The following is an 18,473-nucleotide window of genomic DNA, read 5'->3' on the forward strand; positions in this document are numbered from 1 at the left end:
TGAAATTTCACTACTATTTATAATGGCTGCCATGTCCCGACCATGAAAGAACGGGTACAGTAGGCGAATACCAATTTGTTAGAGAAGACAACTTCATTGACACAAAGCACATGTACTGTATGCTGGTAGGTACTGAAAGTGGAAAAATTACACACTGTTTTCAAGACAATCCTGTGGTTGCTTGCAACTCACATTACAAGCTGAATGACTCTGTCCTCTGAACAAATAAAAAATTACTCTTATCATTGTTGTGGGCTGTTACTGACAACTATGACCAAAATTTCTAATTTAAAGTTCCGAAACACATAAAAGGGAGAATATAAATGGTAGAACCCTAACCACAGCCACAAAATAGCCTCTCCACTACATTATTTTATTAAGTTTGAACCACTGCCCAACATACGACCTCTTGGTATGGTTGTACCAAGGCTGAATGCCTCCATGGCACCGGTTCTCTTCCGAGAAAGACAAGGGTGCCTATGTAAAGTAATTTCCAACCAATTACAAATATGCACAGAAAATATCAGCCAATACTGGAACATAGCAACAAGCAACTCAACCAAATCACGAGAGTCTTTCCCATGTATGAGCAATATCTGTCTCACACACACCAATACAATTGATAAAACAATTGCATCAGCCTGATTGTTCTAGAACAATCCCTGTATCCACGCATTAACAAATCAAAGAAATACAACAAAAAATATTTTCAAAAAATACGTGAAAACACATTAAAACATGTAAAAATAAATTTAAATTGTTTACACACCACCAAGCAAGCAAATCATCAGAGTGCTTAAAAGGCATGAAATAATTAAAATTATTATCGTGAAACACATGCTAAATAGATGAATACCTCTCAAAAAGATTAAATATCTGTTATTTACATGGTATGAAAAAACCTCACCAAGTACTGAATATGATCAGACAAAATAATAAATTGTTAATCAAACTTTAACAGGTGGGGAAGGCCTCACAGAGTATGTATACTACTTCCTGCACTTTAATCATGACAGTATATGCTTATATCTTTTTAGATTTAAGTGATATGAGATTTTAATGAGTTTGTATTATCTATTACTGTAGGGCCTTTCTGTCTTAATACATAGGTTATAATTTTAAGTGAGAATCACTTCTTGTTTTAACTTCACCTTTTAATTTACATATTGCAATCAAATACAAAATCTTCACCTAAAAATTTACAAAATATAATTGCATAGTTCCTTTTTATTCTAAAATTAATAACATGTTTATTCCAAAATAGTTTTTATTTAAATTTAAGCTTGCAAAAGGCCTCTAAATTATTATCTTACTAATTTTAAAACTTGATAGTTATTGAAAACTATGTAATGTTATGTTGTGAATTTTGAACAAAGTTTTGTAATTTTATAACTTCTAAACCATATTTTTACCATTTTACTTAAAAATCTGTATGTTTTATTATATATTAGCTGTATATGATGCTGTTTAAAATTCAGCAGAAAAATATCAAACTCCATAATAATAGGTCTTAAAATCAAATATTTGTGATGCATTGAATATTAAACTTTTCCTAGCACTGCCTTTTAGATTTGAGTGTTGTTGGGTTTCAGTTAGTAATTAACACTAAATAATTTTCATTAAATATCTAATTTTAGATACCTCCATTGAGATACCTGCATTGAGATTCCTGCATTGTGATTCCTACATTTCTTATATGATAATTGATAACACTGTTCATCAATTTAAATAGAAGTGGATATTTTGCATTGTGTCATGTTTTCAGATATCATCAAGTTTCTAGAGCGCACACAGTTCCTGAGCTGGCATGTGTTGTGCTGTCACAGTTTGTTACAAATTCTATATCATATAGCTGTTATTTGTTGAAGAGATGAATGACAGAGTAATATAAATAGGAATTTTATCACTCATCTGTTTTCAAATTAACATTTTCTATGCTCCAAAAGTCTAAGTATTCTATTTAATAACCACTATTTGAACCCATACTGCAGCAGTGAGACCTACATGATAACTAATATTTTTAGTGGTGTTGGTAATTTGTTGTGAATGTAGCCAATCAGACTGGCATGCCTAAACTTCACTCTCGCTTTCTTGACATCTAAATTCATTAAAATTTTCGTAAAACTGCGAGAGTTCAGCAAATGATAGGCTCAATGAGTCCAGCTTGCTTAAGCACTTTTTTCAACTGACAGCAATTAGTACAAGCAGAATCAATAAAAATATTATGATCAACATTTTCATGGGATATTTTTAATAGGTAAAATTCCAGTCTGTTGATAGTGTTGTGATAATGTTGCTTGATTAACCATATCAAACAACTGTCTATGATTTTTTTCAACCAGTTAAATGTTTGTAAATCCCTCACTTAGCACGAGTAATGCGTTCCTAAATATGTTCATGTTATTTGAAATTGCGTATTCTGAAGCATTAGTCTTCTTAAATAGCCAGGCTAATTTACGTAATATGTTCCAAAATGTTTAGGTAAATATTCTTTATGTAATATAAATGCGTTGAATAACACTCAACTATAAATATGTCTTGCCATCTATTTTTATAAGCATACCATTGAATACTTTTTATGACAAATACGACACAGCATAACGGGAGATGTGGTTATGTACTTATCGTCAGTCAGCTGGTTGGCTTGCCCGCCTGAGTGTGTGACCTTCAACTCATGTCACGTACTTTTCTACAACTTTTCTAAGCCATCCTTAACTGGCAGTGAAACCGATATTACTGTCTGGATATTTACATATTAATTTTTCGAAAATTAAAGTGGTTATTCGCATACCACTGCTTGGTTCTCACCAATCCTGTCAGGCCAGTGATATATTTTTTTTTTCATTGCACCATTCATTTAACAACCTTTTCCATGTGATTCATTTGTTCATTTATGTTCCGGTATCTAATGTCAGATATATTCCTGCTAGTACAACCAACAGCAACGTTTGATAGAGTCCTTATTTTGTTCGATTGTGCACACAGTTTACTTGCTTAAAACTAAAGTGCGACCAACATAAGTGTGGCCTTCATGATACTCTGTACGCCATAATACTTCTAGTTTTGTCTGAAATACTTGAACACAATGCATTACGCTTTCACTTGGAGCCATGATTCAAATATGATTCCAATTGCAGGTGCTTGTGCACTTACAGTTACCGGCAGACGAATGGCCAGACAATGCTTTATGTTTGTGTGTGCTAGTTCCCTGCCACTGGCTAGACTGAAGTTCATCACGGCTTGGTCTGTGGTCGGGTGATAACGGTATGGCCAACACCCACTAGACTTCAGGCCTGCATGCACCCCTGTGACGTCATCAGCAGTAGGGCATCCTTCTCCCGCCAAGGCGACCTTCAGACAGCGATGCTCCCTGTTACAAGAGCTCGGCAAAGCTATGAAAAATGTAATATACTGCTTTTGGTCCTTTTTGTATTTTTTTTTTTTTTTGCAAAGTTAGAAACTTGCTAATTAATGTATGTAGTAGGTCCTACTGTTTCAATAAATACTGTTAACACACTAAACATCATACGAGAAACTTATTTTATTTGGACACATTTGTCTTCAACTTTATTTGAAATTTGTTTTACTTGGTTTGTTAACAGAAATATTATAAATCAAAGCATAAAATTAAGAATGCATTAAGGTTAATTAGGAGTGACCTATTTTATAGGTAATACAAGTTTTACTAAATAAAAATGACATACACTGAAAATAGATGGTTCACACTATTTAACCTACCTGAAAAGTTTAGGTATCTGTAACTCAAATTACAAAAATTACAATTGCTTGCGATATATACCTTAGGTATTTAATTTATAGTAATTCATTGTTAAAATTATTACTTAACAAATCAGTGTTAATCTAAATGTAAGTCAATGCAGTCATGTAATACAACTTTTGTGAACCTAAAATGTAAAACTTTAAAACTAGTTAATTCAAAATGATTATTCTCTGACTTAAAAAAATAATGTACTGCAATGACCTGCTTAAACTACGTGTGCTTGTGGAAACATGATTATCATCATCTACTAAATGATTATTTAATGCTAATTCCTTTTCAGGAATTATTCTTGGGACAACACATACCTTTATGTTTTAGCGTTATCTAATTTTTTTGCTCATTTTTGCGGTGTGACAGGAGGAAAGCATATTTGGATCAACATTTGTATTAGTTTAAACAACCTTGGATGATGTCCGAACTGCGGCTCAATTGAAGACGTCACAAAAGCATACAATTTTTAGGAGTTAAATTGTTAAAAGAATCCGCTAAATATTGGCCTGTAGTTAATAGGCACAAGTTATTACTCGAAACATGCACTAGCATTTAAGTATATTGCAGCTATGGTAAACCTAAACAATCTTTTCTCTCAAAAAGAAATAATGCCAATCTTCGAAAGTTATAGACTACAGCAATGCAATTGCATTCATGCAAAGTTACAGTTATGCTATGTCCTTAAAATTTAATAGTGACGAGATCTTGGATGCGACTTCGAATGGTATGAAACAATTAAATTATTAGAATTTATTTGATATATAAAAAAAAAAGGTTGATAAACTGTAACACCAATTGTCGAAGTATGTTACATCGTTAAATGATATCAATGATGTTTTTAGTATAAAACCAAACCATTGTTCTGTTTATTTTCATGTCAATGTAACATAGGAAAACAGCATGTAAATGCTTTTGCTCAGTTATCGTATCTTCTGACACATTTGAACATTCTTGACTTACTACAGTTATAAAATAAATAAAGTGCCATCATCATTTAATTCCATGATAAGTTATCACTAAATAATTTCCCTTGGTGGTCCACAAGTCCTGTGATTGGAGAGCCATTGAAATAAATTATAGTATTCAATGTCACGTATGGTGAAGGACCTACACATAATGATATGCAGATTTGCTAGCTCCCTTGAAGGAATATTTGATACGCTAGTCGAGGCAACAAAAGCTCGTGGTTTCACTGTAGTCTTTGGCTTGACAATAATATTTTACTTTATGCTTATACTTACTGACCCACAAAGTATTCTCTCATATCCATCAAATAAGACTCAAATGCCTTATTCACAAAATAAAAATGTTTCAGTTATCACTTTCATACTATTGTGTAAGTGTGTATATCCCTGGTAATTATGATATCTGGTTATGGTGTGAATTGAACCTCCCCCTAACTTGCTTGGATGTGTCCCTTACTGTGTCACTAGTTGCTGCTTTAGCGATGCCGAAGCCTGTGGTGTATGCAACTTATAGTGCTTCAGAAGCCTGTGTTCATAGGCAACCCACCACGCACCCAAGGAAAAAAAATGTCACAGTGATGAAAAAAGCCTCAATACCAACAACGGATATGACGTAATCGGAAGACCACCATTGTGTGAGCAACCAGAATTTCGTAATAGAATGTTCTAGGCGGTCTCGATTCTGCTCAAGATGATTATATAAGGGCCTGATTTCTAAAGCCAAGTGGAGTTGCCTACCGGAAGAAGATCGTGCCGATGCTGCCCCGACGCTCTGACTCTCTATATGGCATGCTGCCCAACGTCGCTGTAACTTTGGAAATTGGTATGATCATCACGAACTAAGTTATGATTGGTGATAGAATATTTCTAAATTTTGTGGTCAGACAGCACTACTGGGGACATTATGTATACGGCATTGTGTAATGACTTTGACAACGTATGCACACCAGATAGTGGTTTATGTATAGCTTGTCGGTGGTTGGAGGCATTGGGCGGGTATAACCCTGGATTGGACTTTGATAATTTTAGAAGAAACTATAGCGTTACGTAAAGATAAGTACGTTAAATAACTGGAGTTACGTTTACATATCATGAAAGTCACTATGCTGACGTAACATACAAAGGCATTGATGGAAATAAGGTCCTTTATGTTGATTTCGAAGTTGCACCTACTGTGTTGACGATTGGTTACGGTGCTACGAGGGACTTGTGTCTAGAACATCACAAGTGGATGTAAGTTACACTCTATGAAATTTTTATACGGTTTGCTGGTACATGAAAATGGCGTGTGTCATAAAGGTGTTGGAGGTACGTGGTATGTGACGTGCATGTGCTTACGTTTATGTCTGCGTAGAAGCGTATGCTTACGCAACAGTATCACTGGAAAAACTGGGATATGTCAATCACGAGAAGACTGCCCCAGCGGTTTGCAGACTTGGGCTCAACTCATCGCTGAATTCGTCGGCTGGTAGCCCAGGAGTCACACGATTTACAGCTTACAACTACTTCAGCGAGACCCAGCGAGTGGGGACTCGCTACTTGACGAATTGTATAGCAGTCAAGCGGCGGCATGTTTTTATATGCCACATTAATTTGTGTGACGCTGATGGTTATGTCCAGACTCTCAGATATGTACATTGCTTTAATAAGATATTTTATAAAATGTTTTGATGATTAACTTATGTAATTATGCTTCTTTCGCTGAATCAAGTTATGCATGGTTGTGAGTGTACTCTTTTTTTCCCCACAGGCTATATGTATATATGTGTATTTATATATATGTGTGTGTGTGTGTACACACACATACATATACACATAACATGCATATTACATACATACATACATACATACATACATACATACATACATACATACATACATACATACCAGCTGCTTGGATTTCAATGTTTATAAGAATATTTTGAAAGTTTATGGTTTTGAATTCTGTTTATGCCCTATTCACGGTGTGTATAAATAGGTAATGTTTTTATTGGTCATGCACTAATGAAAACATTATATGTGTTATACTACCTTTCGAATCATGCGAGTATAGCAAGTATTGGGCAGCATTAAGTCAATGTGAAGCAAGAGCCTTACTATTCTATTTATGTTTGTTATTGAGATTTTAATGCTGCTTGCTTTATTGATTAAAATTGTTTTTGTGGTTCAACGCATATTTTCGTTGCTAATGAGTTATTACCAAACTCACCTAGTGGTCGGGATAAGCAACCATCTTATAAATAATTATGATTTTCATGGTAAAATTTTCAATATTTATGTTGGTTTTTTTTTTTTGGCAGAAACTTGTTGATGAAGATAAAAATTTCAAATAGGCATAAATAATATTTCACAGTAACCCATAAAGTATGTACCTCATCAAAAACCTATATGCTAATGCAAACAATTTATATATTTAATCTTCTACAATAATTGAACGCATCTTCTGAAGCGATTCAAATAAAATTTTTGTATTTTGTAAAACAAATTTTGGTGAATAATGGTTGACAAACACAGCAGTTCACTTTTGTTCCAAATGAGACAACTTGAACTGTCAGACTTTTGTTCCAAATGAGACAACTTGAACTGTCAGACTGTATGTAGATCTTTTTGTAACTGTTAGTAACTGTAAAAATAATTTTGAAGAAATATATCAGTCTCATCTACTAAACCAGCACTTTTTGATTTGTTATTCGGAATCAAACTATATGAACCTATATGTGTATTTGCAACATCTTAACCAAATTATTAAGAAAAATATTTTAATGGTTATACATTTAAGTACGTATTTCACATTACTGCAAATATTTTTCACAAAAATTTTTAATTCATATCAAAATTTATTTTCAAATATTAGAAACCCACCCGCGGACAGTAGACTGGAGATGGCCCGATATTCGATATTCGATATCGGAGATCGGTAATATCGGCACATATTTCAATATCGGACATCGGTAAATATTTGCGATATTTTGATAACCGATGTTTGCTCTCGCCAATAATACTTCTCACATAACCTTAACCGTAATTCAAAGTTTATTTTCCGCGGGCGTAATTTATCTTTCTTTACGTCACCATATTACCTAGTACTTCCAACGTTCCAAGCATATTTTCCACTGAAACAATTTCAAGCCTATTTCTTCTTTCTGATACTGCAATGCATCCCGAACCGACGGTACAATTCTTCCATGTGTTCACAAATCCCAGTCATTAGTGCATATTTATTCGTTTCAGATATTCGCAAAATGTTTTCGCTTGATGAATTTTTAAAGTTCACTAAGTGTACATAAATTGAAAAAAACATAAACTAAAATAATTACGATATTTAATTTAATAAATGGTGTAGCCGTATATAAACATGAAGAAGAATAAAGTTGCTGCTTGATATAACAGGAATTTTTTTTCCGTGTCGTTTCATGGTCGCCAACTGCTGTTCTATACAAAGACGTTACGTAAGTTTTACAAAAGCTAAAATATGAAACGTGTTTAAGTTGGGCAAGTTACAGCAAAGGTATTATGTTGGCTATATTGAGTGCATTGCCAATAACATAAATAAATATGTGTGGTTTTATAAACTCTGCAGTACGTTTCAAAGTTGTATTGAAATTACTTTTCACGTATTTTTAACGTGTTTTCACACCAATAAATGGAGTGATACGCTTGAACAATGGTCACAAAATTTGCTAATTGAAGACCTTCCTTTCTAGCGTGTCGTTTACCGTGATGAAATTTTACAAAGGGTACAAAAGTTTGATGTTTTTCGGACTGTATTTTTCGTAGATTACAGTTGAGACAATGGACTAAGTACATGCAGTGACCCGTGATTCATACATCATAAGCAAATACACTAGAGACTAATACCGGACAGCTACAAGATTTCTCAACATAAATCTGAAATTTGTTTTCTTGTAGTTACAATATGTTTTTTGCATACTGTAGGTAATACCTATACCAGAATATTGCTTTATCTGGCCTTGAAAAACAATTTAATTTTTTAAGACCTTGAATTTAGAGAGCTTATTTGTAGGCCATTATGATAATTTCATTATTAGCTTTCATTTAATGTGAATTTACAATATTTTACAATTAATAAAAATAATATACATTCACATACCTAATATTTAATATTTAACATATTTCTGTATTGTCTCTAACAATACTCCAGAAGCACAATTTTATATAATCAGAGTTAGAAATGAGATAGGCCTAATATCGGAATATCGGGTATCGGATCGGTAAATTTGGAAATATCGGAATCGGTATCGGTATCGGGTTTTTGGATATCGGGCCATCACTACCTTAGACAACTCATACTACCAACACTGATTCAAACTAAAATTTTCTCTGAGCAGCTATAAGCTATTTCTTTTTAGCCCAAGATCTTGTACAAATTGGAACACATGCACTGTTGGTCCGTTCATTTATTTTCCTCTGCAGTTTGGAACATGCACTTGTTCAACATTAAAAAATATATCTTTGTAACATAATATTGACACAAAAATGCACCTAAACACTAAAATACAAACTGCCGACTGCCACAGAAATCACAACACAACAACACGTCAAGGCAAGGACAAGATTACTGTCTAGCTCATTTAGGTAGCAGGGCTAAGGGTCAGGCCAGGGATGAAGCGTCGGTCTACTATTCGTGACGTCACGCTTTCAACTTTCACCAGTGCACAGGCCTTCTATTGAGTCGGTGTTGATACGGCCCGGAGGCATACACACGGACGTAAAAACTTTTGGTTCTGTACACTCCATAGCTGCAACTGAACTTGCCATAACTAATGTTTGTACAACACCCGATAGCATGGTCAGACCTGCGCGCACATCTCTTCCCCCCTTGTATAGCTAACTTTATGCCACGGTACATCTGTTGTTTACCGAGTTGAAGAAGACTTTGTGGCGTCATGCCTGATTTTTTTTTGCCTGTGGCGATTTCGTGCTAACTGAAATTTACAGACATGTTATTCAAGACTGGGGGATTAAAATTAACATTGTGCAAAATGAATTTGTGCAATTTGAAGATGTGCTAAGTGAGGGATTGGTGTATTAGCAAATTGTATTTTACATCTTTTGTTTGTAAAAAAAATGTGTTCTTTAAACCAAAAACAACACAGCACTCACTACTCATTCAAGATATTTTAGAACATGTGGCCGAATACCAGTCTGATTGACAGTGATTGACAGTATACCTATTAGTTATTTTATACATTTCATCAGTGCAAGATAATATTTTAATAAACAAACACAATGGGATTTATTGTAGAACTTTTCTAAGGATTATCCGAGGACTTTACAAATCATTTGTTTTTAAAACAGAATGTGTTTGTTTCCTTTGTTTTTTCCGGACAAGTTTTCAAGTTTCTTTGAAGAATTTTTTTTTTTTTGCACAAAGAAACACTGCTTATTGATAAACCTGTGAATTCTGCTGTTAAGTTTGCAATTTCATTCACCAGGCATGCAGGAGACTTTGCTGCAGTATAAAAAAAATCATAATCAATTTTAAAGACTTCCCTTTTTTTGTGCTTAACAACACTTGGCCCGGTCTCCACCATTCCATCGCAAGCATGTGTGTTCATGTATCACAGTATCAGCCACAGACTGTCAGACGGGCAAGTCCAATGGTGCCAGCCCCTTGATTACTTATCCTGTGACTTTACTGTTGCATCATTTTGCTTTGCTAATATGTTTGAAGTAATGTTCTTTACACAACACAATCTATAATTATAACATACAATTAAATTGCTATTGTGAAACAATATTTTGTTCGATATTGTTTAGTGTGGTCAGCAACCAATGAACAGATTGGTTTATTACATTTAATTGATGACATTGAGTGTCTGGTAATATTGAACAAAGTTTAGGTATATTTTTGAAGAATCTTAATATGTAGTATTTCTATATTTTGGGGGAAAGATTAATTAGTTTTAAAGTTGTGGACTTTAAAAATGTGTTATTTTTCTGTGTAACTAGTGCCACTTCACATAAATTAAAAGTTAATCATTTTTACCTTATTAATGGTTATAGACTTGCTTTAACTAGTGTTATAAGTTTGTACATAAAAATAATATTCTAACAAACTTATGTGTGTTATATAGTGCGAGGTACCAGATCTAAAGAACAAAGTGGTCTATGATATTGATGATCCAAACCGGCCAAGGTTTACAACAATGGAATTAAAAGAAATTTTACATGAGCGCAATGAATTGAAAGCTCGTGTTAGTGACTTGGAAGATGAATTGGAGATGTATCGACCGAAGCATTTATTGCAGTAAGTATATTTTATCATCTGTGAATTTGGTGAGCAAGTTTAAATTAATTCTATTTATTAAATAAAGTTGAAAGTGTAATTTTTATAATGGTATGAAATAAACATTTTATATTTTTTGCACACAATTTGTTGATATGTACACGTCAGTGGCGTATTGAATAGGGCTTGGTATTGTTCATATCCCTTTTTTTCCATCTTGACCCACATATATTTTGGGACTAGAAAATATTGATTTGTATTGACTTCATTTACTTAATTTTCTCATAAACAGTGAAACATTCTGTTGGATGTGGCATGCTAGACTAAATTGTAATCATGTTTACGCTCATTTTTCCATAATCGGTTCTGAAATCTGCACTTCTAAAATATTATTTTAACTGGATTGCCATTATGTTTTAAAATATTAGTGTTACATTATTTGTTATATATGTTTGGAAATAGTGAAAACTAAAACCTTCATCATGTGCCATATAACTTGCAGGACATTAGGCCTAGTGTTGCATGGTGCCATGGCATGGCAGGGATTAGTATTTTGTAAATTTTAACATTTAAATTTAGGGATGTTTGATTCTTCAATGCCACGATTCCATCTATTTTTCTTGGTGTTTAGAATCATCAATCATTTTCATGAGAATAGGAATGTTTCAATTTTGGTGTTTGTCAGGGTGCATTAGGTGTATTTTTTTGCATATGGTGTACTTACAAACTAAAATAAGTCTCAAAAAATCTTCCGGCTGCGGTTTCTATTGATACTTATTTGTTTTCCTTGTAATTTTAATATTTCAGCAGATAAACAAAAATTAGAGGTTTTTACACAACTTTGATAAGATATTTTTTTTCAACATACCAACCAAACAACCAAAGTATTTTTTTCTGTGCTTGGTGGGAAAACATGATAACCTCATTTTAATGTTTTTTTTTTTTTTTTTCATAAGTACAATAACCTAACATTTCTGTCTGCTCGCAAATGTAATTTATTTCATCTCCAATATTGATGAGAAAATGTGGTGCCATTTTGATATGAATAATTAAATGCAGGTTTGACCAACTGTGTTTTCATTAACAATTTAGTTTTTATCCCTTTCGTTCACTAAAACTATTCTGTTATTTTCTTTATAATTCTTTAACTTTAATGTTGTTACAGGAACAAAAATGTGAATGAAAATAATTATGGTAATAAATGATAATTAATGTTTGGGGATTCTTCTCTTTAACTTGTGGTGTAACTTATTGAATTTCGACTGTGAGCTAAAACTCGCCCAAATAACTATAATAAAACCTCCACCTCTCTTTTTTCCTCAGCACATGGGTAGAGCTTGTGTGAGAGAAACCAGATGCTGATACCATGGCAGCGCAATGCAAAGGCTTTGTCTCTACACTTCATACCACAGAACATTAGGATGCACATTAAAAAATTTGCTGCATCTGACATGAGATTCAGACATGTGTGAAGTCTATACTAAAATTTCCAGGGTCCCCGAATTCTATCCTTTGCTGTTTGATGATAGTGGACTGTCGATAAAGGTAGAAATTGTGCCAGTTTCCTATCACCTTGTACCACTGTGCAGCTTGTCACCAGTGATGTAGTGAATGCCACTGTGCCGTAAATTTGAAATATTTGGCACAAATTTATTATTCACTTAAATTCTCTAACATAAACTTCGTTAGACCATTGTGCATCCTGATCAAATCTTTCCTACCAGAGTCCCACAACTCTTTCACAACGCTTCAATCTATACCTAGATATAATATTGCCAAGCTATTTTCAGCCATCATTTTTCTCCCCACCTCAGGTCACGAATGACACCAGTAACTGGGTCCGACTTCGTGACAGGAACCGCTTCTCTCAGCATCGTCCCAGGACAGCATACTTCCTAGAGCTCAGTTTTCGGTTGGCAGCTCCAGTCATGCCCCATTCTAATGTTCCAGTGCCGTTGGGCACGTATCGGCGTCCGGCATAAGAGATTTCTCACGAGCTAGCATATCCCATTCCTCCATCTTTTCCAGGATCACCACCCAGAGCAACGACGTGAGCCATTAACCTCGCCTCCTCGAGGATACCTCGCTCGCCGGTGAAAGGGCTGCTTCCGCCATCTTGCGGTGAAAAAGACTACTACTGAACTTTAGTTCTGCGAACTCTAGCCGCCATCACCTCCCCTCTCCCTAGTTAATTTTTAGCCCAACAGGGAGCACATCAGTTGGTCCATTAAGGACCAGGCTTATGCTAGTTCCCCCTCGCGGGACTCCTGTATACTAACACTGAGTCAGTTCCGCCTGTTCCCCGACAGAGCGCACTGTTTTCAGAGCGCGATTAACCTTCGTTATTTTTTTTCTTTTGATCAGCGGAGTAAGCCCTCCGTGTGATGTGTCCAGCCAATCAGAGGCCAGTTTCCCCACTCCTTAAGCCTCTGGGCCTCTGGCCCAACTTTTAACTACATTCAACCCTATAGATAGAGAGATTCATCCTCCAGTCGTCATCACGGTCGCATCTTACCGGAGCTTATCGCCCGCGACTTTATATTTTATAGTTGGCTAGACGACAAGAGTTCAGACTAGTAGTTAATCTCGTACCATGTTTCACGTCGGGCTACTGCGAGAACTTGTGAGCCTCTTTCAAGGGAGTGATCCTCTTCATTTCACCCCCAGACTGGTATGTGGAAAATTCAACGTCCTTTTGGCTAAAGTTGCCTCCCCATTCAACCTTTTTCCCTAACTTCTCAATTTATATTCTATTCTTGACCACTGGATCCTTGTTTTGGTTCCAGTGGGATGCAAGATTTGATCCAAGATTTATTCCAAGATTTGATGCAACAATTATCCCAAGATTTAATCCAAGAATTGTGCAAGAATTAATCGAAAAGGTTGTGCTAGAGCGCAGTTTTTTCTCCGTCTCAAGCTCATCCCTGAAGTCCACTAAATTTACGCCTGTCCCTCTGGAGTGAATGCTGCGAATACCTCCCACTTCTAGCCACCGCCAGTGAACAGTCAACGATTAAATATTGTGAAATTGAATTATGTATAGTCCCGCACTGGTTGGATTAATAAATGTTTCAACTTATTAATTTAATTTATTAATTTTTTTTGTGAAAACATGGTTTTTAAATTTGTAAAATTAATAATGTATAATTGCTAACTTCTAATGGTCCGGGGCCACCTATAATTAATTCTGACCATTGTAATTTTGTAATTTATAAGAATATCAAAAGAAAATAATGAAAATCATAACAATTAAAAGGGTAAGCTTTAAGCAAACTTTTTTTTTTTATCACTTCAAATACGATCCACTTTTCTAGTTTCTATTATGAGAACTAAGTCTTTTTAAATGTTTCTCCCTTGTGTACCTCTGAGTATACTATTGTTAGTTTCCCCCACTTAAGGCAGATTTTAGAACTTTGATAACAAACTTTATGTAAAGTTTTTCTTTAACCTCACAAGGGCAGTAACACCACAAATGTACTCGAGTGTATGATAGTGGCAGTTTGAGGTCAAGCCAGCCGGTACATATTTAAGGCTATGGCCTTATGACTCCTGAAAATATCTTGTGTGAAAGGCCACCTGTATGCCATATAAATTTCTTACATGTGAAGTCGTCCCGGCCAGACATAAATTAAGACTATTTAAAGTTAATATCACTCGAATATTTGAGTGCTGAAGAAAGGGGATGAACAGCTTTTAAATTTTGAGGTTAGTTTTTTTGCACTCCTAAGTTAGGTGGGATGCTGATAAAATTAAATAGCTCTTAAGCTATGTTTTATTTATTCTTCCCTGAAATATCTTTAACTGGGTATATAAATTAGAGACATTATGTCTCATGAGCGATCACTGTTGCCCCGGGCCTACGCCAATTCATGAGGTGGTCAAAATGTATAGTAATAGGTTAAAAAACTAATAGTTTGGCTCCAACCAGCAGGCTTTAAAATGTACTTCTCGATGTCTCATCATAAATTATTGATGAGCCATTGCGAGGCACAGCCAATTAGGGCCATATGTAGCAACAAACTAGTTTGGACAACTTGATGTCCTCTGCTTACAAAGGGTGAGGCAGTCATGTGGCCCTGCTCACCAATCACAAAACATTACATTTCAAGGTCAACTTCACAAGGCTGATGAATGAATGCATCCAATGTTCCACGAGTTTCTGGAGTGAAGTTTTTACATAAAGCTGTGGTTCATCCTGATTGTCTGCAAAAATACTTTACTACGAACATTCTTCTACATTGTTGCGCAGTCATGCATATACTTACTAGGTTTTCCATTAAAACAATTTCACAATTGCACCACTACTTGCATACATGCATGATTTCTTAACATCATTGCTGTGTTCAAAATTATTGTAGAAGCAAAATACGAGACAAATACTGGCAAATAATGAAAAAGAGAAGAAGTAAATGTAAAAACATCATTAAACCTTATCGAACTCTTAAAATGAGTAATTATAATTTAATCCTTTTTCCTCCCAACAAACTTTAAACAGTTTTTGAGTAAACCAACAAAATACTTCAAATATGTATGCATGAATTTAGATGAAACTTATCATAAAAATAAATTATAATGTTCAAAAAATAACTGCACCAGCAGCCTAACATATAATTCCAGCTAAAGAATGGTTGTTTTCATGGGTTAATGCTTATGTAACATTACAAATTATGCACCCCATTTTCAACCAGTTACATAGCATTTAGCAGTCTTCATCTTCAGCCTATCTACCATTTCACCAGAAATAATATTATTAGTTCCTACAAAATTAAATTTAAACTTAATACTGCAGAGCTTCAATACATCTTATTGACACTTTTTCAATTTTAAGAAGTAGATAAAGCTAATTTACCTCATTTCTTATTTTTACTGTATCATTTCAAACTTTTTAGTGTAAATAGTTATTCCTAGTGTTTTATTCTTATCATTTATTACACTGGTTTGTATAGTTCTTGTGGAGCTTGTTAGGAATTCTTGGGTACATTTGTTTTGGTGAAAATTTGTTTTTTGGGGGAGGCGGGTGGGGAAGTGACCTTGATTGTGACTAGGTGTACCTCATTACCAGAGGAAACTTTAATCCTGTATAATTATTATGTTGTACATCATTGAACTGATTTGTTGTTCTCGTGCTTACAACTGATTGTCCATGTTATGCCTTTTTTTCTTAGTTGGGGCTATGATAACGTGGTCGGATCACTTGCTTCCCACCTTGGCTATTTTAGTTTGATTCCCAGTGGGGTCACATGTAGTGGAAATTGCCATGAGAGGGTGGGTTTTCTCATGATACACCCATTTCCCCAACCAATTATTCTGTCAATGCTTCATTCTCATCTTGTCACCCCTCAACTGAAATTACAACAATGTTGCTAGACATTAAGCCCTAAATCATTCATTTATTTGTTAATAGCAATACCAGTTAGCAAAATATTCAAGGTTATATTTTCAGTACATCAGTGTGTTTGCTGATATTTTTAGGGATTCATTTCATATGGTTATGTACTAGGAGGTTTGTGCCGTTTCAGTGCCACTTTCAGGCACAAATGTACGAATTTAAATTTAATTTTTAATTTTTAAAGAAGAAAACCAAATAATAAATTTGTAATTTTTATTTTATTAAATTTTGTTTCCATTACTGTACACTCCGACGTAATCTTGTGCAACCCAGTGCACCTGTGCTTGTTCGCAGGCTTCAAACAGATACTGTTTGCTGACGATTTGCGATCGCAGCATCCCGGCCGCGGTTCGCGTCACGCCTTCCCTATGTAACGGAACGACTTTCGCGTTAGCGAACGCTACCCCAACCCCACTGCTAGCAACTTTCATTTCTCGGAGGCAAGCATACGTAAGGGTTTTGCAAGCACGCCTCTGGACAAAGTTACAGCCAGCGGCGACGCCTCGAGACAGTCCACATGACGCCTTTCCCAGGCGACTTAGCAAATTTAAACCCCCCTTCCCTCATCACCCACCGGTGGCTTCACGGGAACTACAACCCGGAACATCGACCCCCAGTGAACCCAGGCGGGAACACTGCCTCCCCGAGGACATTCCCACTTGTCAAACGGAGCCCTCAGCGAAGTCTAGCGGCGGGAAAAATCCCTAACCTTGCTCTGACCGCTGGTCGCGAGCGCGCCCACTGCACTCTAGCGGACGTTTCTGTGACCCTCCAGACAGGTTCTCGTCTTGGCCACCAGAGTGCAATACTCATCCCTCCCATAAGAGACAGCTTGTCACAATCGACCTTGGCAGCAGTCGCAGTGCGATTGCGATTTTAGTTCGCCTACGACTCGCGTGAGAGCGCAGCGAACAGGTTGCAGTCTGCTTCGCCCCTTCGGGCATCTCCGGACACCTTCGGGCAATCACCACCACCCCCTTCTTTGGCTGGGGGCAGTTGCTTACTTTAATTAGGTTCCCCGACGCCATTTCTAAAAGATTCGGCAGGCAGCACGCGGTAAGGGCGGATCTCTCTTCGCAGCCCGAGACAATGCGCTTCTGAAAAGTCGTGAACGGCTTTCTCTAAAGCATGTAGTTGGTTATCGACAAGGCCATGTGCCTTAGCACTCAATTTTTAATTTTTTGCTGCCCGAAATAGTTTATTTTTTGAAATAGTTTTTTTTGTCTTTACTTATTATTCTTCATGGCGACAGCAATCTTCCGCGTCGCGCATCACCTGGCCATCTCCAGGAACCGACCTGATCTACTCCACCCCGCAGCTTAGGTAAGTTATTTCGTCGCCCCACACACACTTCTTCTTTTCCTGTTCTCGTGGGCTTAACTTCGCCCAACATCAGCCGCCTGTTAACCAACCTAATTTGATGGGAATACTGGTTGCAGGCGGGGATCAAGAACTAGGATGAGAGATTCCGCTCCAAATTCAACTCCCATGCAGTTCATGAGTTAGTTCACCGAAATTCATCGCCTCCTGCAATCGGAGAATTTCTCAAGAGTGCCAGCTTTCAACATATTTTTCCCTGAGTGGAAAAAACCATAAAATAATTTATAATTCTGAACAACCAGTTTCAGGACACTTTTATTTATTTAACGAGTAAATGTAATTTTTTTTATAATTTGTCTTATGAAGAGCCTGCGCGCTCAATATTCAATGGCCTGTAAAGTTAAGAAACCAAATGACCTTAAATTCAGTCAAATATAACCATGGTTACTTATTATAATATCTCGCCCCGGGGCCTCCCATTTGGTTTATTGTTTAACAATATTTAATGTATTAAGTATAACAAATAAGGTCAACAATTTTCTTGGTATTTTGTTTCGGCTGTAATGCCATGGGTTATCTTCAGTGGAATAAGGTTTGTAAAGTAGAAATAACAGCAACAAAATCATTAAGTAAATGCCAATGTAAACCAAACCAGATCTTATTATTTTCTTATCCTTGATCACAATCATCATAACCTTACCAAGTTTTAAGGAGGTTAATCATAAATTTTGTTGTGCGTGCGCTGTGCCCCTATGGGTAATGTGTTTAGTACTGTTT

At 35.8% G+C, this 18,473-nt stretch overlaps 1 protein-coding gene across 2 annotated transcripts in view; it reads left to right on the forward strand.

Moving 5' to 3' along the window:
• LOC134529364 (RILP-like protein homolog) overlaps window positions 1-18,473 on the forward strand; it is a 93,040-nt gene that overhangs the window by 57,637 nt on the left and 16,930 nt on the right. The window contains exons 5-6 of one of the 2 annotated variants that reach the window (XM_063363346.1): window positions 10,836-11,008; window positions 13,774-14,066. In XM_063363346.1, coding sequence (XP_063219416.1) covers window positions 10,836-11,008; window positions 13,774-13,861 — 261 coding nt within the window. In that variant the 3' untranslated portion in view covers window positions 13,862-14,066. Of the gene's footprint in view, window positions 1-10,835; window positions 11,009-13,773; window positions 14,067-18,473 lie in introns of those variants that run through there. The other variant, XM_063363345.1, reaches the window with a different exon arrangement.

Source organism: Bacillus rossius, chromosome 2, assembly GCF_032445375.1.
Source record: "Bacillus rossius redtenbacheri isolate Brsri chromosome 2, Brsri_v3, whole genome shotgun sequence".
NCBI classification, from domain to species: Eukaryota; Metazoa; Arthropoda; class Insecta; order Phasmatodea; family Bacillidae; genus Bacillus; species Bacillus rossius.